Genomic DNA, 22,674 nt, shown 5'->3' on the forward strand with positions numbered 1-22,674 from the left:
GAAATCTCATGCCCTGTTCTGCCCTGGAAGTAAATCATTCCATCCAGTGAATGTCCATTGTATATACTACTTGCCCGTTGGTCACTTAATAGCTGTCTGGGTACCAGATCTACTGTTATGATATCACAGTGCTTGTGTTTAATTCCTTCTTATTTTACTTACTAATGGCCCCAAAACATAAGACTAGTTGATACCTGTTATTTGGATATGCCAAAGAGAAACTGTGAAGTTCTTCCTTTAAATGAAAAAGGTGAAAGTTCTTGACTTAATAAGGAAAGAAAAAAAATCACGTGCTGAGGTTACTACAATCTATGGTAAGGTGACCAGTTGCAGTGGCTCACTCCTGTAATCCCAGAACTTTTGAGAGGCTGAGACAAGAGATCTCTTGAGGACAGGAGTTCAAAACCAGCCTGAGTGACATAGTGATGACCCTGTTTCTTTTTTTATTAATTTTTTTTTTTTTTTTTTATTAAATCAGTTGGCGTGGATGTGGAGAAAAGGGAACACTTTTGCACTGCTGGTGGGAATGCCAATTATTACATTCATTTTGGAAAGATATATGGACCCTATTTCTACAAAAAGTTAAAATAAAAACATGAGTCAATTGTGGTGGCAGACGCCTGTAGTCCTAGATGAGTGGTTCTCAACCTTCCTAACGCCACTATGTATTTTCATTGTTAAAAAGGGGTCACGACCCACAGGTTGAGAACCACTGTCCTAGATACCTGGGGGACTGAGGCAAGAGATCATTTGAGCCCCGGAATTGGAGGCTGCAGTGAACTATGGGTACTGCACTCTAACGTGGGTGACAGAGCGAGACTCTGTCTCTAAAAAGAAAAAAGAAAAGAATGAATCTTCCATTTGTGAAATTAAGAAGAAGGAAAAGAAATTTCTATCATATCTCAAATTCTCTAACAGCAAAAGTTATGCCCACAGTTGTCGGTGTCGCAGTGCCGCCGACCAGCAGAGACGAGGACACCAACCAGGGTTTCAAAGGCACTTTATTGCAGAACAGCTCGGAGAACCAATAGCGATCTCTCTACCCGGGTAGCTTCTTCTTCTTCTCTCTTTCTCCCCTCCCTCTCCTACCACTCTTACGCTGTAGCGGAACCAATCACAGAACAGTACATGTGCACAGGGCATGCACAGCTCATTCACAATACAGTGGAGCAGACTCAAGCCACGAGCACAGCATGCGCCCTCAGGGCCAATAAGGAGAACTTCCTTACAGTTGTTTACCACTCAAGTGGAGAGGAAACACTTCCTCACAGCGCCATGTTGGCAAGTCTGGGGTGTGTCCGGAGCAGCCCCTGACACACAGTGTAATATAATATTGAGATATTTTGAAAGAGAGAACATAGTCACGTAACTCATATGCAGTCTATTGTGATAATTGTTTTTATTTTATTTTTAGTTAGTGTTAATTTCTTACTGCCTAATTTCTAAATTAGATTTTATCATAGCTATGTATTTACAGGTGGCCCTTGCACAGTGTTAGGGTTGAGGGCACCATTCTCCCCTCACCCCATGCTCAGTGAAAATCCACATGCAAGTATTGACTCCCCCAAAGCTTAACTTCTAATAGCCTACTATTACATAAGCCGTCACTTGACACGTGTTTTGTATGTTATGTGTATTATATGCTATAATCTTACATTAAAGTAAGCGAGAGAAAAGAAAATATTATGAAAATCATAAGGAAAATATATTTGTTATTCATTTAGTGGAAATAGATCCTCATAAAAGTCTTTATCCTCATAAATCTTTATGTTGAGTAGGCAGAGGAGGAGGAGGAAGAGGAGGGGTTAGTCTTGCTATTTCAGGAGTGGCAGAAGTGGAAGAAAATCTAGTATAGGTAGACCCATAAAGTTTCAAACCTGGGTACAAAGTACTTTCCAAAGTTTCAGATATCTACTGGGAGTCTTAGAATATATCCCCCGTTGATAAGGGAGGAATACTATAATTCAAAGGTTGTTTTTTTTTTTTTTAATTTTTTATTTATTTTTTTTCAGTTTTTGGCGGGGGCTGGGTTTGAACCCACCATCTCTGGCATATGGGGCTGGCGCTCTACTCCGTTGAGCCACAGGCGCCACTTTTTTTTTTTATTTGTTTTTAAGATAGAGTTGTGAGTGCGTTTAAATGTTTGCCATTTCTCCATTCTTTACTTAATTATTCCTGGTGGTCTTTTACTGTAAGTGTTACTCTTTCCTGCAAGCCTTTCTCTTGGATTTCCTTCTTCCCTTTGCTATAATAACCTGTCCATAGTTCTGATACTTGTCTTGTTGTCATAATAGATTTTCTTTAATCTCCATCTCTAGACTATCAGTTACTCCAGGGCTAGCATCATCTTATATGAATTGCTAGTGCTTACCTAAAACATAATATGCTCAGTAATATTGTGGGATAGAATGGATGTGTTAAAAATCCAACAGTCTTATTTTCAGGTAAATTGCTAATTTTCTATTTTGACATTTAAGAATACTGTTATTTTTATTTGACTCTTTAGATCTTATATGTTCTTCGAGAATAAAGGCAATTTATTAGACCTAAAATTCCGTTGCCTGAAGTTTACCGAAAGGAACAGTATTAACTACCTTCCTCTTTACTAAATGGACTTAGGATCTTTTATCGGTTTTATGTTGTTTAGGGCAAATGAAGTCTGATTAAATTGTTTGGATTCTTTACTCGTCAAAAAGAAAATAGATTTGAGTTTAGCACACAGAAAAGCACATCACAAGGTGATTTTTAGTGTAGGCTAGACTTTTCGGAGAAAGTCAGAGCATTTGTTGTTAGTAACTCTAGATCGATCATAAAAGGAAAGAGTAAGAAGATCTGATGTTTGTATGTAGTATGTGCAAAGTGCTTTATGGAAGTGGTGGACTAGCATATATTTTTACAAAAGTCTTTCATGATAATTTTGGGAAAAGAATAAAATGTCTGATACCATCTCCAGATTAGGTTCTGTTTACTGGTGAGCTCTTCCCTAGGGGTTTTATTGTTTTATGTGTACTCTACCTTGTCCTAAAGAAACTGCAGTCTGTTTGCTTCTAAGGCGTTTCAAGTTAAGTATTGATTGTTCTTTGTTTAACCTCAGGTATTTTGATAGTAGTTTTTTGTTTTTGAACCTTTAATATAGAATAGATGTCTAATCCTTTTTCTTCTTTTTAAATTTTGACAATTGCATTTGAAGGGCTGTTGGCCTAATATAAACATTATATGAGTGAGTCTATTTTTTTCTAAGATACAGGTTTCACACATGGCAAGCATTCTAAAAATAAATAAATGTTAAATGTTAACAAGTGAATGTGAGAGCTTAAGCTTAAGTTGCGATTTTAAACTGCTACTTTAAGTATAGTTATCTTTAGTATCTGTGGGGGATTGGCTCCAGGACCACACACATGGATACCGAAATCCATGGATACTCAAGTCCCTTATATAAAATGGTAAAGTATTTTCATATAGCTTATCCATATCCTCCTGTGTGCTTTAAATCATCTCTAGATTATGTGGAATATCTAATACCATGTAAATGTTAGGTAAATAGTTGATATACTGTATTTTTTAGGCTAAAATGAGAAGAAAAAAGTCTATACTTGTTCAATACAGACACAACCATCCACTTTTTTTCCAAATATTTTTTTGATCCATGGTTGGTTGAATCCACAGATGAGGAACCCAGGGTTATGGAGAGCTAACTGTATTTTAAAATGATGATAATCAAGACAGAAAAATTGCTAACAACCAAAATTAGTACTTTTCTACAGTGAAAAGCTAAAATGTACTAACTATCATTTCTTTTAGTGTGTTACTTCTCTTTAATAAAAACAATAGTTTGCACTGAGAAGAAGCTATATGCAAGTGGTGGTTTTAAGCAATATAAATGGCTTCTTGGTTAGGATCTTTTTGTTTGTAATTAGTAAACGAATTCTATAATTTTTATCATCCTATTAAAAATGATGACATATTCTTTGCTTGACTTTGATGACACCATCCTTTCTTGGTTCTCCTGTCTCTTTTTCTACTCATTTTCAGGCTCTTTTTCCTTTGCCTCTTTCTTTCACCATTCTTTTAATTATTCTTTAATTCATGTTCCCTTCTTTCTCAATTTTATCCTCTTTCTCATAGTGTCAACTACATCTATTCTTTGATGATTCCCAAATCTGTTAGTTAGCTCACAACTAACTCCCTAATGAGTTCCAGATGCCTCAGACTTCGTATGTATAACATTAAGTTAATTTTCTTCTTGCCCAAGGCTGTTTTCTTCTTCTGTTTCCCATTTTGGTCGGTGCTACTACCATCTACCCTTTGTACAATGAGATGATACCATTGCAGTTTACCTACAAAGGTCTGCTAAATCCTATAATTTCTATTATCTAAATATTTCTATAATTTGTCCCATTCTCTCTATCTTTATGCTCTTCTTTAGCTCAAGCCATTCTGAAACTGTAGAACTACCATAGGATCAATCATTCTCACTTTTGGATGTTTATCCAAAGGAAATAAAATCACTGTTAATAAACTCCTATGTTCATTGCAGCTTTATTCATGATAGCCAAGATATAGAAACAAACTAAGCATCTGTCATTGGATGAATGGATAAGGAAAATGTGATATATAAGTGTAATGGAATATTATTTAGTCTTAAAAAAGAAGGAAATCTTACCATTTGCAACAACACGGATAAACCTGGAGGACATTACGCTAAGTGAAATAAATAAGCCAGTCACAGGGAGATGAATACTGTGTAATCATACTTGGATACAGAATCTAAGCAAGTTGAAACAGAGAAGTAGAAGGGTGGTTATCAGGTGTTAGGGAGGTGGGAAAAATGGGAAATGTTGGTCAAAAAGTACAAACTTTCAGTTGTAAGGTGAATAAGTTGTGGAGATCTAATGTACAATGTAATGACCATAGTCAATAATACTGTATAACTACCGTATAGTTAGTATTAGTGTACTCTACTGTACACTTTCAGAAATTGCTAAGAAAATAAATCTTACGTATTCTCTGCATCCACACAGAAACAAAGGTAACTCTGTGAAGTGATGTATTAATTAGCTTGATCATGGCAGTCATTTCACAATGTATACTTATATATCAATTCATCACATTGTGTACCTTCAATGTACACAATTTTGTCAATCATAACCTCAGTAAAGCTGGGGAAGGGAAGATCATTCAGCTGTAATAAAGTAGATTGCAGGGGACTAAGAGATGATGTAGATGAACTACTGTACAGAAAAGAATTAACCTAGAAGGCCTGTCTGCTGTCCTTTTAAAGACCTGCTTACAAGGTTGAACTATGACTGGCATCTGGAACTTGGATTTTTGGAGGGCCTGTATCATTCCCACAACTTAAAAGAGTGGCTCATTATGCCTGAAGTATTTGTACAAATAATGTGGTTATGTTGAACACATCTGCTTTCCTTCTGGGAGTCTGAAATTTGGGTATGTTCCAGGCAGAGAGTGCTTCCATGACCCCGGTAAAAACCTTGCACCCCCAGTCTCTAATGAGATTCTCTGGTGCACATTTCACACATGCTGTCACAGCTTGTTGGTTGTGGAGTTAAGCACATCCTGTGTGACTCTACTGGGGAGAAGACTCTGTAAGTTTCCTTTGGACTTCACCCACTGTGCCTTTTTCCCTTGCTGATTTTAACTTATATCCTTCTACTGTCATAAGTCATGATAGCCATGAGTATGACTCTGAACTGAGTCTCATGAGTCCTTCTAATGAATCATTAAGCCTGGAAGTGGTCTTTGGGGTCCTCATCACAACCACTTCCTCTGGGATTTTAGGTATAGGCAAGATGGAAATCTGGTCCAGGGTACTGGAATTGGCTTGAGAGATATCTAGAAAGTAGAATTGATGGAACTTAGTGATTATTTTAATGTGGGGAGAAAGAAGAAAGTATCAAGATGTCCACAAGTTCTTATTCCAGAAACCGAATAAATGGTCTGAATGTATTTGTCTTCGTTCGTTCTTTGTGAGGTTTTCGTTTCTGGTCCCTGTGTTAAACATTGTTATTGTTATTAAAGTTTAAGCCTTTTTAATTTTGTGAAGGCAAAAAGTGGAAGCCTAATGAACACATGTATATGTGAAAATAAAAAAAAGTAATAATCATAAAAAAACCTGAATAAATGGTAAATCCATTTACTAGGCGAGGAGCATAATATAATGCTGAGCCTGAAGAAAAATGATCTGTATGGATTCAAATTTAGATCTGGGTGCTTATTAGGTTTAAAGGCACAAACATTGTCCTCTGAAGCTCAGTTGAACACTTGAGACTGTTTTGAGGATTGAATGAGACACTCAAAGAAATTTTCTGGGTTATTAGGTAAATATAAATGTTAATTATGGGGTGGTGCCTGTTGCTCAGTGAGTAGGGCACTGGCCCCATATACTGAGGGTGGTAGGTTTGAACCCGTCCCCTGGCCAAACTGCAACAAAAAAATAGCTGGGCATTGTGGCGGGCACCTGTAGTCCCAGCTACTTAGGAGGCTGAGGCAAGAGAATCGCCTAAGCCCAAGAGCTGGAGGTTGCTGTGAGCTGTGACGCCACAGCACTCTACCAAGGGTGACAAAGTGAGACTCTGTCTCTAAAAAAAATAAATAAATAAAAATTAATTATGATTATTAGAGCTTCCATTTAAGAATCTAATATATCTTAGAAGCTGCCAGACACTTTCCGTATTGTTACTGCTGTTTTATATTGCTATAGCATTGCATTTTGAAACCTAAAAAGTAACCTAAATATTAAGATTTTTTTTTTCTTTTTTTTTACTTTATAAGATCCACATCATAGTAGAGGTAGATGATATGTTGGTTTTAAGCACTGAGACTTTCAAGCATTGTTATGGAGCGCTTGAAGCCCAGTAAAGGGATCTGCCATTCCATAGCTATTCCAAACTTGCGTGGCATTAGCACTCTGGTCTTCTAAAAGAGAGCACTCTTTCCACTTTCTTACATATTCTGTGGATGAATAGATGAAATTTGCTTTCGTAATTTCAGATGTTAGGCAGAAATATAATTGTACACATTATAATTTCATTTTATTAACTGCTTAAAAAGTTATATATGCAAGGAAAAGCATATATTTGTGACGTTATCTTGAGTACAAAATGTCTAGATTTCAAAGAAATAATGATGTTTTTCTCTTGTAGATCACTTCACATGCATTGTGAAGGTACTTTTTACCCTCCTGTACACACAGGCTCTTGCGGCACTTTCAGTTAAATGCAGTGAGGAAGATAGGTCAGCTTGGAAACATATGGGGACTCTCAAAAAGGTTTGTCTCTTCTGAATTTGTCATTTAATAGTTTGATGCACTCATTTAAGTTAAAGATATGAGTGAATAAGAGTAGGTGTTTTAAAGACAAAATCAAGTTAATAGTATTATAATTGAAAATGGAGTACTTACAGGCTTAAAATAATTAAAAATGTTTTCCTTGCACAAGGAAGCCATCTATATCTGTCTTTTTAATTTTTTATTGTTTTAAAATAATATTTATTTCTTACAGTTCTGAAGGCCGGGGAGCCCGAGATGGAGGGCCTTGAATCTGGCAAAGGTCATTGTGCTTTGTCATCCTGTGGTAGAAGGGTGAGAGAATGAGAGAGTGTAGGATGTGCGCGCGCACGTGTGTGTGTGTGTGTGTGTGTGTGTGTGTGTAAAAGGGAGAAAAGAGACAGAAGAGGAAAAAAAGAAGGGAGGGAGGAAGAGTCTAAATTCATTCTGTTTTATCAGGAACTAACTAGAGATAACTAATCTACTCCCAAAGTTATGGCATAATCCATTCATGAGGGCTTTTCTTTTTTTTATTGTTGGGGATTCATTGAGGGTACAATAAGCCAGGTTACACTAATTGCATTTGTTAGGTAAAGTCCCTCTTGCAGTCATGTCTTGCCCCCAGAAGGTGTGGCACACACCAAGGCTCCACCCCCCTCCCTTCTTCCCTCTCTCTGTTTTTCCTCCCCCTCCCATGACCTTAATTGTCATTAATTGTCCTCATATCAAAATTGAGTACATAGGATTCATGCTTCTCCATTCTTGTGATGCTTTACTAAGATTAATGTCTTCCACTTCCATCCAGGTTAATACGAAGGATGTAAAGTCTCCATTTTTTTTAATAGCTGAGTAGTATTCCGTGGTACACAGATACCACAGCATCTCTTAGAGATCTTACTTCTAAATGCTGTTGGATTGGAGATTAAGTTTCCAATACATGAACTGCGGGGGATACATTCATACCATAGTAGCTCTATTCACATCATTTCTATTCCTTGTTGAGTCAGATTTGGTATTTTGTGTCTTCCTTAGAATTTGTCCATTTCATCTAAGTTATCTAATTGGTTAGTATTTAGTTATTCACACTATTTCTTTATAGTAGTTTTCGTTTCTGTAAGGTTGGTAGTAAAAATCTCCATTTTATTCTAGTAATTTCTTTTTTCTTTTGATCAGTTTAGCCAAAGGTTTATCGTTTTGTTGATCTTTTCAAAGAACCAGATTTTGAGGGTGGGTACAGTGGCTCAGGCCTGACATCTTTTGGGAGGCAGATGTGGGTGGATTGTTTGAGCTCAGGAGTTCAAGACTAGCCTGAGCAAGAGTAAGACCCCCATCTCTACAAAAAATAGAAAAACTTTCCAGGCGTAGTAGTGCATGCTTATAGTCCCAGCTACTCAGGAGGCTGAGGCAGGAGGATTGGTTGAGTCCAGGAATTTGAGGTTGCTGTGAGCTATGATGCCATGGTACTCTACCGAGGGTGACAGAGTGAGACTCTTGTCTCCAAAAAATAAATAAATAAATAAAAATAAATACTCAAATCATGATTAGTAAGCTATCTCATCATGAAAAATTATACATTAAAACATTTACCAGTATAATTTGGGTCTAATCTATTCTTTGGAGTGTTTACTAAAATGAAAACTTAATGACAAAAAATTAGATAATTGTCAGTCTATGATGGAAGGAATGTGATGCAATTTAGGTAACTTTTCTGCTAGGTTTTTTCTCAATTTTGTAATTGTTAGCTATTTTTAACAACACTTAATAAAACACTTAATATGAGGCATATTCTTATCAGAACATTAATTAGAAATATACCACTGTGTCTGGGAGGCTGAAATGGGAGAATCCCTTGAGCTCAGGAGTTTAAGACCAGCTTAGCAAAGCAAGACCCCGTCTCTACTAAAACAGAAAATTAGCCAGGCATTGTGGCAGGTGCCTGTAGTCCCAGCTACTCAGGAAGTTGAAACAGGAGGATTGCTTGAGCATAGGAGTTTGAGCTAGGCTGACAGCAGTCTGACAGCACCATGGCACTCTAGCCCAGGTGGCAGAGCAAGACTGTCTTAAAAAAAAAAAAAAGGCAAGAAATATACCTCTGTGACCTCTGTAATAACTTAGGTTTCTGCACCATTCATTCTTCTTTTTTCCTCACTTCTTCCTTTTCATCTTTCCTATTCTCACCCTCTTCCTTCCTTCTTCTCTTCCTTTCTTCATTTTTTTCATTCTATCTCTATGGTTCCTTATGCTTAAGTATGATAATTCTAATGAAAATTTATTTTTTTCCAGATTTAATTTGGCTGAGGATAATAAAAATATAGGTATGATATATGTATACACACACACACACACATCTCTAAAGGGGTATTAGAGTTAATTTGATAGAGGTTTAGTTCTGCTGAAAAAAAATCATTATTACAGTTGGGGCTAATTTCTGCTCTTTTGGTCGGAATTTCTGCTGAGTCTTTATACTAGAATTTCTTAATCTGGGGTCTTTGGATAGATTTTGTTTTGTTTTATTTGCTGGGTGGATAATAGCACTAAAATATTTGAAAAGGGCTCTCACCCAAAATGTTTAAAAAGCACTCTAATTTAGACAAAGCATTCCACCTGACATAGACTCTCTTGCATCTCTCAAGTGTTGATCCTTTTCATTTATTTAATCCCCATACTTTGCCACCTCTCCCTTAGGGTCCTTCTGATCTTGATTCTAAGTCTTTTATCCATTGTCTCAAAAATCCTCTTTTCTAAGCTTCACGAGCCTCCTCTTTCATTTATTTGTAGGTTGCCTGTATAAAATATGCTTTCCTATTTTTTCTGTGTGTGTGAAATTAAGCTATTTTTATCCCATCCAACTTTTCTGGTGAGAGAAGAGTTTTCAGTATAAAGCAGTGAACATTAGATTATATTTAACTTTCTGATCTGGTATAGAACTTGCCATGTGTAAGAAGTGCCTAAAATGTATTTGATAGTAATGATTTAAAAGCTGATTATCACTCACTACCTTATTTAGGTGATCTAAATATAAAGTACTATTCTTTCAAATAATTTTCTGTTGTTATACTCTATGAATCTTTTACTCAGAAGAGTATACTGAAATTGGGAAGCTTTTAGGCTAGATTGTATATTTAGAGAGCCTTAAACATACCACATTGATTAATAAGTAGCAAATCTTGAGTAATATTTTCTTTTGAGTCTTCTACATTTTGAGTTTAAGGGAATTTGACCTATTTAAGAAGTAATTTGATTAAATTTTTTAAAAAAGATATTTTTGTTTTGATATTTAAGGAGATTGATTCTTGTAAATCAGATGTAACCTACAGGTCATCACATCTAGCAAGTGATCATGCTGTTGATTATATATAGGCAAGAGGAGAGAAAGTCACAGGATATAATGGGAGCAGTAGCAGAGTCAGAGACTTTGTATAGTTTAAAATCAGGGCATCATGCTACATAGCTGAGTGAATGTGGCAGAAAGCAGAGGAATAATTTAAAGATAATACAAACAATTGATTATCTAAAGAAGAACATCCAGACAGGTTTCAAGGTCAAAAACTTCACTGTTACCACAGTAAATCATATCAATTAGTCAGTAGGTATTTATTGCTCAGATTTTTGTTATGCAGAAGGATATATGGAAAATAGAAAGCATAGTTCCTGACATTTTGGAATTTACAGGCTAGTTGAAAAGAGCAAAATAACATGAATGAAGAAATGAATTTGAGTACCATCAAATGACAAGTAGTCCAGGAATATTGATCCCTTAATAGTTTAGCATAAATTTATATTCCTTAATGTTTATTCAGTTCTTATATTTTAGCATTTTTAAGCTGTAGATAATGAGCAGAGTAAATGGCATGATAGCAGTTATGACTTTATCCCAATTTATATTTTATTGTAATTTGTATGTTATGCTTTTCCTCTGATATTTCAGAGAATATAAAAACAGGTTCATTTCTTTGTGTTTAAAGATTTTATTGATGTAAACTTGAATTTACAAATAGCAATTATTTTCCTTTCTTATAAAAATGGAAGTAGTCACTGAGATTAAGGTGTGGATTATTACTTAAAGCAATTGTTTGTTCATTCTGTAATAAATATATTATCATATTTTATTTTTGCAGTAAATTATTTTAACAAATTCTCTTCAAGGAATTTGAGGGACATTGTAAAAGAAAAACATTGTGGTCCATATTTTCTTTCATTACATGCATATGTTATACCACTGTAGTGATTATCTACGTATTTATTTGGCATTTTTAACATTGTAAATATTTTCTGCATATTTTCCACTCAAATTTGTCATATTCACTGCTTACAAATTATTCTTTTGAACTGATATTGCATAATTTAGGTAATAGTCTTTTTTTTGTTTTTTTTTTTTTTGTTCTTGTTTGTTTTCCTATTATAGTGCTTCAATGAATGTTTTGTATGTATAACTGTTTTTTTTCTTTTGGATCATATCTTTAGGAAGAATTCCCATAAGTGGGAATTACTGGGTCAAAAGGCATGATTTATATTTGTTCTTTTACATTTAATTATGGAATTTATATGCTACCTTTTAAAGAAGTATTTGAATAGCTTTTTTTTTTTTAATTTTAGAAACACAATTTCATTTTGTCGCCCTCGGTAGAGTTCCGTGGCGTCACAGCTCACAGCAACCTCCAGCTCTTGGGCTTAGGCGATTCTCTTGCCTCAGCCTCCCGAGTAGCTGGGACTATAGGTGCCTGCCACAACGCCCGGCTATTTTTTGGTTGCAGTTTGGCCAGGGCCGGGTTTGAACCCGCTACCTTAGCATATGGGGCTGGCACCTTACTCACTGAGCCACAGGCGCTACCTGTATTTGAATAGCTTTAACCTCCTAGTTCCATTGTAAATCCAGAGGTGTATGATTTTACTCAGATTTTGAAAAATTGAAGTTCATATGCTTAAAAATAAAATAATCACAATTATATTCTACTCATTGAAGAGTATTATTTCCGGTATAATATTTTATAATTTTTCAGTGACCAGTGTCACTAATATATTTTTTTTTCCCAGAATACATGTGATGCAGAAAAGTCTTATGAAGTATTATTGAGCTTTGTGATAAATGAACTATCTAAAGGAAAGTTATACCATGAAGAAGGATCTCAAGAATGTGCAATGGTAATAATGCTTTTGCTAAAATCTGCTGTGATGGTCACTTAGTTAAAAAAATTAAATTTTGTTGCCATCGTGAATATAATTTTTTATACTATGTTTATTATAGAATGAATTGTTTGAATTTTCTTTTTTAACTTTAGGTTACTCCTATTGCTTGGTCTCCTGAATCCATGGAAAAATACTTACAGGACTTCTGCTTACCTTTCCTCAGAATCACCAGCCTTCTTCAGCACCACCTTTTTGGGGAAGATTTGCCTAGCTGCCAGGTATAATTTGGGGTAGAGAGTAGGGAGCATCATTTTTACTACTAGCTATTTTTTGAAATATATTGGTATATACTGTAAAACTTCTATCTCTCTATTACATATGTGCCATTTCAGTATGTATTCAGTATATGTTAGTCCCACTTAAAGGAATAAATATTTAGAGTATTTACAGGTTTTTAATATTTTTGTTATTTCTGTGTTAGTTAGCATCCACCCATTTTTATGACAGTGTTACTAATGTTGGGCTGGGTGCAATGGCTCACACCTATAATCCTTGCACTCTGGGAGGACAGGGCAGGAAGATCACTTGAGCTCAGGAGTTCAAGATCAGCCTGAGCAAGAGTGAGACCCCCGTCTCTACTAAAAATAGAAAAATCAGCTAGGTATTGTAGTGGGTGCCTGTAGTCCTAGGTATTCGGGAGGCTGAGACTAAAGAATTGCTTGAACCCAGGAGTTTGAGGTTGCTGTGAGCTAGGCTGATCCCATGGTACTCTAGCCTGGGGCAACAGAGTGAGACCCTATCTCAAAAAAGAAAAAAATACCAATGTTGGATATTTGAGCAGTTTTAGATTAGATCGGGGAACATATGTGTCTAATTTTTTTTTTTTTTCCAAAACCATATTCAGTATTTTAATTTAATTTTCTACTGGACAAATTTACATATCTCCCTCACCCTTTCCTTTAAGTTAGTATGACAGTTCTCCATAATAACTACTTAAGGAGAAGCTTTGGTCAAGAATGGAATGAAATAGCCCAAAAAAAAAAAAAAAAATCACTGCTGTTTTAAAAAAACCAATACTTTCACCAATTTTATACTCAAACAAAACCACACAATATTTGCACGATATGTGTGTTCAGTGTTCCTTGGGGCTGGCTTTCCTCTCCATCCAGTGGCAGAGCTGCGGTCAGCCACTGTTTGTCGTGCTGGATGGCAGAGCTCACTCAGCTTCACATTATCCGGAGGCCCTGGATAGAAGATTCTAAGGTCTTGAAATCCCAAATTGTCATGGCTCCATCAATGCCAGTAGGTCAAAATTTGCGACAATCTTGCTTGTCTACCTCATAAATAGATACTTGAGTGATGCTATTCTGGTGCAGCGTCTCCAGGGCTGTACTGTGGTCCTCAGTCGTGGCCCTCTTGTCCATGTTGTGGAAACGTTCCATAGCAGACATGCTGCGCTGGATGCTCTGTTTTGGAATGTCTAACTTGGACACAAAGGTCAAGCAGCCACGGTCATCGTAGTTAAAGAGCATTGGGCAGCAGTCATGACCAGCAGCCACAGCGCTATTCTCCGAGACAAATGACACACTCAGGAGTGGTAGGAACTCTGTTTTCAGAGTTGAGACCTGTACACTTTTTGAAGCATCAGCAACAGACACCGTGCTGTCATGACTGACCCAGGCCAGGCGGCTCCCACTGGCGGAGAAGCTGACCCCATGGACCCAGCCACCTGTGCCACTGCCCCCAAACTCTGACATCAGCTGACCAAAAGGCATCTTGCTGCCCCAGGGTGTACTGGCTGGCTTTTGATCCACTTCTTTAATATAGGCAGAAAACACTCTGCGTTTGAAGTCACATGATCCTGCTGCGAGCAAAACATTGTTGGGATGCCAATCCAAGCTAAGGACTGTAGAGCGAATCGGCTTTTTAATGTGTTTGCTTACCCACCAGTCATTTTCAGACTCGAAGTAACAAACAGAAATGAGTCGTGCTCCACTTCCCACAGCAAATTTTTCTCTAAGGGGGACCACTTCACAAAAGTGGCTGCACAGTTAATTCTCAGGATCACCAGGGTTGGCTTCCAGACACCATCTTTCTGACTCCAGACATAGGCATTGCCGTCTGCCCCACAAGTGACGATGTGGTCGCTTTTGGGAGCCCAGTCAATACCTGTGATGTGTCTGTTGTGCTCCTTGAGTTCATGAGCTTTTATCCACTGGCTCCCGTTTTTCTTATAGATGTGCACTTCGTGATTATTGGGGCTAAGGGCAATTTGGGTACGATCCCTGTTCCAGGCATGACAGGTGATTGGCTCTAGTAAAAACTGATGCAGGGACATTATTCTTAGAGTTTTCAAACAATAGAAAGCTGCAATGGGGGAAGGTCGGATGGGATTGGAGCGGAGAATTCAAGGACTCTGGTCAGTCGACGCGAACAGGCTCTGCAGGTGCCGTGTCTAATTCTTAAATAGGATCATAGTATTCAGTCTTACTGATAATTGTATCATTAACACCATTTGCTTTAAATATTCTTCGAAAGGATTTAGTAGGTATGGTGATGTACACCTTTAGTTCTAGCTACACAGGAGGCTCAAGCAGGAGGATTGCTTGAGCCCAGGAGTTTGAGTCTACAGTGAGCTGTCATTATGCTTCTCCACTCCAGCTTAGGCAACAGAATGAGTCCCTGTCTCTAAAAAAATTAATAAGATAAAAGTTACATTGGTCAGATAAGACAGTATTTATAGCAGCAAAATATTTGATTGGTAGCCAATTGTATTAAAATATGGATGAATGAATTATTACTGGTTTAACCAATTTCATGAAACTGTGGGTCAGTGGGAAGTAGGCAAAATAGTGACAAGGTAGGAAACGAGAAAGTAAGTAAACCCAAACTCTGCTTATAGGATTATGGTCCTAACATTATCTGCCATTAGATTCCATAGAATTTGATGTAGAAATTAAGACATTCATCATATTTATGGTCTTTGAAGCCTGAAGTATTTCCATATACTAGCTATGAGCAATCTGAAATTCAAATTAAGAAAATAATTTCATTTACATTAGGTGTGATGAACATATTTTGAAATGAGTGGCAGTGGTCACACAATTTTGTGAATATACTAAAAACGTTGATTTGTATACTTTAAAAGGGTAGCATTTATAGTATATGAATTATATCTAATTTTTTTTAAGTATTTGACAAAGGACTGATATTCAGAATATACCAAATCTCTCTTAACTCAATAATAAGAAAACAAAAAACCTAACACAAAAGTGGGCAAAAAGTTTGAATAGACATTTCTCAAAGGAATATGTGTGAAAAGTCGATAAACAGAAGAAAAGAGACTCAATATTATTATTCATTACACGTTAATATCACAAGTGATAATACCAAGTGTTGATGAAGATTTGGAATATGTAAATTCTCATTCTTTACTTGTAGGACTGCAAAATGGTATAGACAATTTGGAAAAAGTTTGGCAGTTTTTTTTTAAAAATTAAGCACATGCTTAGAATACAAACCAGGACTTCATTCAAAAGAAATGAAAACATATGTCCTCATACAGACTTAAAAATGAATGTTCATAACAGCTTAATTCTTAATAACCAAAAACTAGAAATAGCCATCAACAGGTAAATGCTTGAACAAAATGGGAACAAACATACAGTGAATTTTACTCCACAATTAAAAGGAATGCGATGCTAATAAACACAGTAACATGAACGAATCTCAAAATACTATGCCAAGTGAAAGAGGCCAGGCACAAAAGATTACCTACTGCATGATTTCATTTATATAAAATGTTCACACACCCAAAACCTGTTACAGTGGCAGAAAGAACCTGGGGGTTTGCTTGGGGCCATAATTAAGGACCAATATTGACTGCTTAGGGGCACATGCAGATTTTGAGGGGTGATAGAATTGTTCTGAAATTTTTTTATGGTGGGCCAGGGAACAGTGGCCAACATCTATAATCCCAGTACTTTGGGAGGCTGAGGTAGGAAGATCATTTGAATCCAGGAGTTCAAGGCTGCAGTGAGCAATGATTAAGCACTGAACTTCACCTGGACAATACAACAAGACTTCATCTCTAAAATAGGTAGATAGGTAGGTAGGTAGATAGAGGTGGTGGTTGCATGACTATACATTTACCCAATATGGTTAATGGGAATGGTTTGTAAATTATACCTCAATAAAGGTATATTATTAATCATTATATATGATATATTTTACATATATATTTTATATATCATATATAATAATGTATTTTTAGTTACTATATTGTGAATTATACCTCAGTTGTTTTAAAAATGCCTTCTTGGTATAGCTGTATAAATGGAGGATTTGTAGCCTCAATTCAAGAATTTAAAATTAATGTCTTTTTCAGCCTGCCTGTACTTTTGTTTGTTCATCTTTACTTTGAACCATATTTCAGAATTTTGTACTTAAATGTGCATAATTAGTTCAGTTTTGCAAACGTTTTATTGAACATCTACTATGTGCAAGCACTGGAAAGACAAGGTCCTTACGTACAGGGAACTCTCACAGTCTTCTCGTGAGGTCTAACTTATTTTTAAAGTTATTAATAGAAAATATAAGCACAAAATTAGAAGTTTACAAGGTATGGAAGGATTACTTTTATCCGAATAGAGCTTGTGGTCTGAGGTTTCTTTAAATGGAGTCAGGGAAGGCTTCCTTGGGGAGTCTTCCTTGGGGAACTTGGAGGATAACAGGAATTGATCCAGCAGACAAAGGAGATAGCTTCCTACATGGTCTTTCAGTTAAATAAAGAAGGATTGGAGGATATATTTTCATGCTTGTAAGACTAACGCACTTTCTTAAAATTCAGCTTTTAGAATATGAGTCCTTGGACCCTGATACCTCTGGTTATTCTGTTAGCGAATAGCGCTTCAGATTGCCCAACTCCTAGATCTCTCAAAGTTTTTTTTTTTAAACTCCACTCGTTTCATACTCATTCAAAGTCCAGGGAAACTATTTAACACTGCCTTTTGGAATTCAATCTTTTCACTGTTGTTCTTAATCCACAGTGACAGCCTATGTGTTTTTAACCAAAAGCAACTTTCTTTTTGCTCCAAATTAACATTTGTTTTCAAAGAGTAGCTGGGGTCTGTAGAATGTATTCATCAGATATGTGGTAACTCTATTTTAAGAATAAATTAAAAAATAGAGGCTATGACTCATAAATTTCAAAGAGAAATACTTGGGGGATATTTAGATAAAATAGCTAGGAACCGTTTTCTCTCTTCTTTGCATCTTCTACTATCTTTACTATTTTTCACTTGACTCAGTTAAGAAAGTTTTTATTGTCCCAAAATAATTGGCGAAGATGACACTTAAAATATCTGTAATAGGAAATATTCTTGATGAAATATCTTGAAAATTTTCTATTTCATGTCTAAAGGAAGAAGAAGAATTTTCAGTTCTTGCCAGCTGCTTGGGACTTCTGCCAACGTTTTACCAAACAGAACATCCATTCATCAGTGCCTCTTGTCTGGATTGGCCAGTTCCAGCATTTGATATTATAACTCAGTGGTGTTGTGAGATAAAGTCATTTACTGAAAGACATTCAGAACAAGGAAAGGTATGTAAAGAGAGTCGTACTCACTTGCCACAATGGCGATATGCTAATAGGTAAGGGAATAATGAAGAATTTTTATTACATGTCATCTGTTCTTGGAAGCATTTATTAAACTGATTAAGTTGAAAAAGTTGTTTACTTATGTAAATTTCACATATAAGTATAAAAGCAAAAAGCAAAAATAAAGGTATTAGCTGTTACTTTTAGTTTGTTTTGGGTCACAGATTTTTTTGACTTTTAAATAATCATTGCATTAGGCTTGGAAGATACTAAGGAATTTTAAAGTAGATATGGAATTGGGGTAGGGCACTGGTGACATTCACCGAGGCTGGGGGGTTCAAACCTGGCCTGGGCCAGTAAAACAACAATAACAACTGCAACAACAACAAAAAAAATAGCTGGGTGTTGTGGCGGGCGCCTATAGTCCCAGCTACTTGGGAGGCTGAGGCAAGAGAATCGCTTAAGCCCAAGAGTATAAGGTTGCTGGGAGCTGTGATGCCATGGCGCTCTACCCAGGGCAACAGCTTGAGACTCTATCTCAAAAAAAAAAAAAAAAGTAGATATGGAATTGTATTCTTATTTGAAGGAGAACTGGCTCACATTAAAAAAAAATGATTTGGACTAGCAGATCTAAAAGGTCATGTCTTTAACTTTAAAATTTGCTGGGCCTTTGCTGCTCGATCAGCTGGTAAAAGGGTTTGTGTTGGAAATGAGTGGTTTGGAGGCTAGTGTAGAGAAAGCAGTGAGTAGTTGTGTATGCCACAGTTGAGAGCTTAAGACTTTTTTCTGTAAGTAGAATTACAGTTTTTGAGAAATGGAATAATACAATGAAAGTAGTGTTTTAGGGAGGTAATTCTGGTAGCTTCTTAGTAAAGTAAAGATAAAAGGAAGCCAGAGATTGTTTAGGTGGTAAAAAAAAAAAAATCTGGACTAATTTTCTGATACTAGAACGTAGAAAGTAACTAATGCAAGAGACACTTGGGAAAAATACATAGGACTTGGTAACTAGAGATACACGACTTTAAGGTTTTGAACTTGAATCATTAGGAGAGTAGTAACTAGAATATATAGTTCAAATAGGAACATGCTTCCAGTTAAATACCTGTGATGATGCCCCACTGCCTACAGAAGAAGATATGGACACCTTGCATGGCATTCAAGGATTGTCACCATCTTGCTTGCCTTTCCATCTTTATTCAGTTTCACTCATCTGCCGCTGCCTTTCTCAAATTGCTAAAGATGTTATATGGTCAGGCTTCCCAGCATCCAGAAGCTCTGGGAGATGTCTGTTGTTTCTCTGATGTTTTGTACTCATACATAGATGATCTGGAAGATTTTATTTGGTACCTTCTTACCCTGAATTTAATAGTAAGAGAAAGGAAAAGAGAAGGAAAATATTGTAAAAATATATGCCATGATAAGCAAGAAGATTTGCAAGTAGTCTTAAAGCTACAGCTTATAACAATTAAATATATATGACTTTCTTCTTTCCAGCACCTCAACTGATTGGATTTATTTGACCAAGGATGTGACCCTTTGTTCAGAGAGGGCTAATCTTCTGGTGATAGGTCTTGGCTTACTTATATAAGGATGTAATAGTCTTGGGTTAAATTTTTGCTTATCAAGCTTAGTACATGCTAGGGGGATGGTTCTCTAAGTTTCAAAATACAGCTACCAATTAAATAGCAGTATTTGTACTCTTCTTGATAGTCAGGGTCAGTCTGTTGAGACAAAGCTGTAAGCATCCCACTTTGTTCTCCTAGTGGTATGAGGAACCTAGAAGGGTCAGATGGCATTTAGTTTCCATTCAGTGGAGCTATTATTATATCCCCCAATAGAGAATAATACACAACTTCCTTAGGTACTAAAACCACAGGAGAGTCCACGTAGCGGTCAAGCAGAAATTTAAAACTATACTTTTAGGTGTAATCATGAGCGGTACCTCAAGCACTTTTCACCCATTTATCCCATATCCTATGTGTTCCAGCCTTCAGAAAGATCACCCATATATCCTGGTGGTGGTTTACAGCATATACCTCATTCTGTAGGAGCATATTACTTCACTCTGTAGGTGTTTTCTTCCAGCTGGTATCCTCTATAGCAGTTCTCAACCTGTGGGTCGCAACCCCTTTGGGGGTTGAACGACCCTTTCACAGGGGGTCGGCTAAGACCATTCTGCATATCAGATATTTACATTATAATTCATAACAGTAGCAAAATTACAGTTATGAAGTAGCAATGAAAATAATTTTATGGTTGGGGGTCACCACAACATGAGGAACTATATTAAAGGGTCGTGGCATTAGGAAGGTTGAGAACCACTGCTCTACCAATTCCTAAATTTTATGAATTTCATAAATTTTATGGCACTGATAAAAAATCAATTTAGTAGGTCATTATTTAAAAAACCACTTAATTTTTCCAGATGATTTGAGTATGTGTTAAGATCAGTGGATTCTTTAGACAGAGCCTTTTGCTTTACATCTTGCTTTATGAAGGAAATTCTTTGATTAGAGGCAGTGTTGTGTGGGCTTCTGGGTAATATACAACCAAATCTTTTCCCTTCCCATTGATGGACGGTTTCTAATGTAATCAACTCCTTTACAGACTATGCCATCTCTGAGGTCCAGGGTTTGCCACTGAGTCCTGGCAAATAGCATATTGTAAACCTATGTATTGTTCTTGTCCTTATGAACTCACTGGTAAACAATAAGCCCTAGCACTTATGGGCATTTTTACTATATTGATTTAGATGTATCATTACTGGCTGTAGATAATATGAAATATCACTCTATAAATTGCCTGTTGTTTTTTCAGTATCTTAAGAGAATAAATTTACACTACATTTTTTTTTTTAATTAAAGCATAGCTGTGTACATTAATATGATCATGAGGCACCATACACTAGTTTCATAGACCGTTTGACACATTACACTACATTTTATTTATTTTAAGTGTGAATGGAGTTGCAGCTAGAAAAAGTTAGTGCTATTACTAATATTTTTATATAACTGCAGATTGCAGATATTGAACTAATTTGACATTTGTTTCACACTTATAACAAGGAATTTATGACAAGAATTGTAGCCCAATATTTATGAATACAAAAGATCTTAACAGCTTCAGGTGTAACAAATTGTACATAGTATTCTAGGAAGGAGATTATAAATTAGAAAGTATTAAAATAGTATTAAGATAAGAATAATTTATAATCATGATCTTCTCTAAAGAAAAGGCTAATATGTTATTTATCTGATAAAGGTTAAAACTTGGTTTTTAAAAATGTATAATTTGTTAAAACTTTTGTATTAAAACTTTTGTAAAGTGATAAATACTTATCTAACCTGCATGTTTAATGATAGTTAATATTTTTTTTAAGTAATAACAAGTTTAAATTTTTTACAGTGATTAATTTTAAAAAGTATAACATACTGCAATTCAAAACATTAAAATAGAGAATGATAATTACTGATGTACTATTTTAGTCATTTATAAAATGGAAACGAGAGGAACATTAGTAAAGAAAATGTCACATTTTTGGCACATGTTCCTTTCTTACAAAAAAAGTCCTTTTAAAAATTATTATTTTTGGTTAGCAACTAAAAATACATTGGCCTAATGAATATTTTTGGACAATGTTTTAGGCCTTGCTTATCCAAGAGTCAAGATGGAAATTACCCCACCTACTACAGTTGCCTGAGAATTACAACACCATTTTTCAGTACTACCATAGAAAAACCTGTAGTGTCTGCACCAAGGTTCCTAAAGATCCTGCTGTTTGCCTTGTTTGTGGTACTTTTGTGTGCCTGAAAGGACTTTGCTGCAAGCAACAAAGTTACTGTGAATGCGTATTGGTAAGCAATAATAAATAATATAAAGTTTGTGAAAACTCAGCATCTCTTATTACATGGAAATGTAGTATATATACAATGCCATCTCTTCAAATTCAACTTCTCTTTGAATTAAATATATAGTACATCTAGGGATTGTGTTTTGTTTTTGCTTTTGTTATTTTTAATCCAGTAGAAGGGTTTAAAAAAAAGTCTGTTGAGGCTTGATGTGACTAAAGTTTGTTAAGTACAGTTCTTCTTTCTCCTACTGACCTTTCATGTTACATACTTTTAAATGTGCTGTAACACAACAGTCTTCTGTGCTGTTCGAGATGTGAGCCTCTGAATTAGGTTGGCTCTTAATTGCTTTCCTAGTTAATCCTTACCCAAATCCCTCCTAATCTATTAATATTAAAGTATTGGGGATAGGGTTGTAAGTTTAACTTAGATGTAATCACATTAGAAATTTAAAGAAGGAATTTAATGAAGACATTCTTGATTTTGTTATAAAGCTCCTTTGATGATGAAGTTCATTGACATATTTTTGACTTTTTAGCATTCTCAGAACTGTGGTGCTGGAACAGGAATTTTCCTTTTGATCAATGCATCAGTAATTATCATCATAAGAGGTCATCGCTTCTGCCTGTGGGGTTCTGTGTATTTGGATGCTCATGGAGAGGAAGACCGGGATCTCAGGTTCGTTATAAATGTATATATCCAGGTGTTTTACTGAAGTTTGGTGAGTAAAAAACCAGTGTCATTCCTGGCTTTGTAATTATAAATTTTTTAATATTAAGAAGTTCTAGTAGTCATTAATTCTGAGTTTTTGAGAT

The 22,674-nt window shown here is 35.9% G+C and overlaps 1 protein-coding gene and 1 pseudogene across 7 annotated transcripts in view; one reads left to right on the plus strand and one right to left on the minus strand.

Annotated features, from left to right (window-relative positions):
• UBR3 (ubiquitin protein ligase E3 component n-recognin 3) overlaps positions 1-22,674 on the plus strand; it is a 233,625-nt gene that overhangs the window by 208,273 nt on the left and 2,678 nt on the right. For 6 of the 7 annotated variants that reach the window (XM_053597855.1, XM_053597858.1, XM_053597857.1 and 3 more), the window contains 6 exons: positions 7,164-7,288; positions 12,320-12,427; positions 12,565-12,690; positions 17,835-18,014; positions 21,656-21,865; positions 22,398-22,537. In XM_053597855.1, the coding sequence (XP_053453830.1) occupies positions 7,164-7,288; positions 12,320-12,427; positions 12,565-12,690; positions 17,835-18,014; positions 21,656-21,865; positions 22,398-22,537 (889 nt within the window). Of the gene's footprint in view, positions 1-7,163; positions 7,289-12,319; positions 12,428-12,564; positions 12,691-17,834; positions 18,015-21,655; positions 21,866-22,397; positions 22,538-22,674 lie in introns of those variants that run through there. The other variant, XR_008381290.1, reaches the window with a different exon arrangement.
• LOC128590538 (actin-related protein 2/3 complex subunit 1A-like) lies at positions 13,340-14,814 on the minus strand (annotated as a pseudogene).

This window comes from Nycticebus coucang, chromosome 7 (genome assembly GCF_027406575.1).
Source record: "Nycticebus coucang isolate mNycCou1 chromosome 7, mNycCou1.pri, whole genome shotgun sequence".
NCBI lineage: Eukaryota > Metazoa > Chordata > Mammalia > Primates > Lorisidae > Nycticebus > Nycticebus coucang.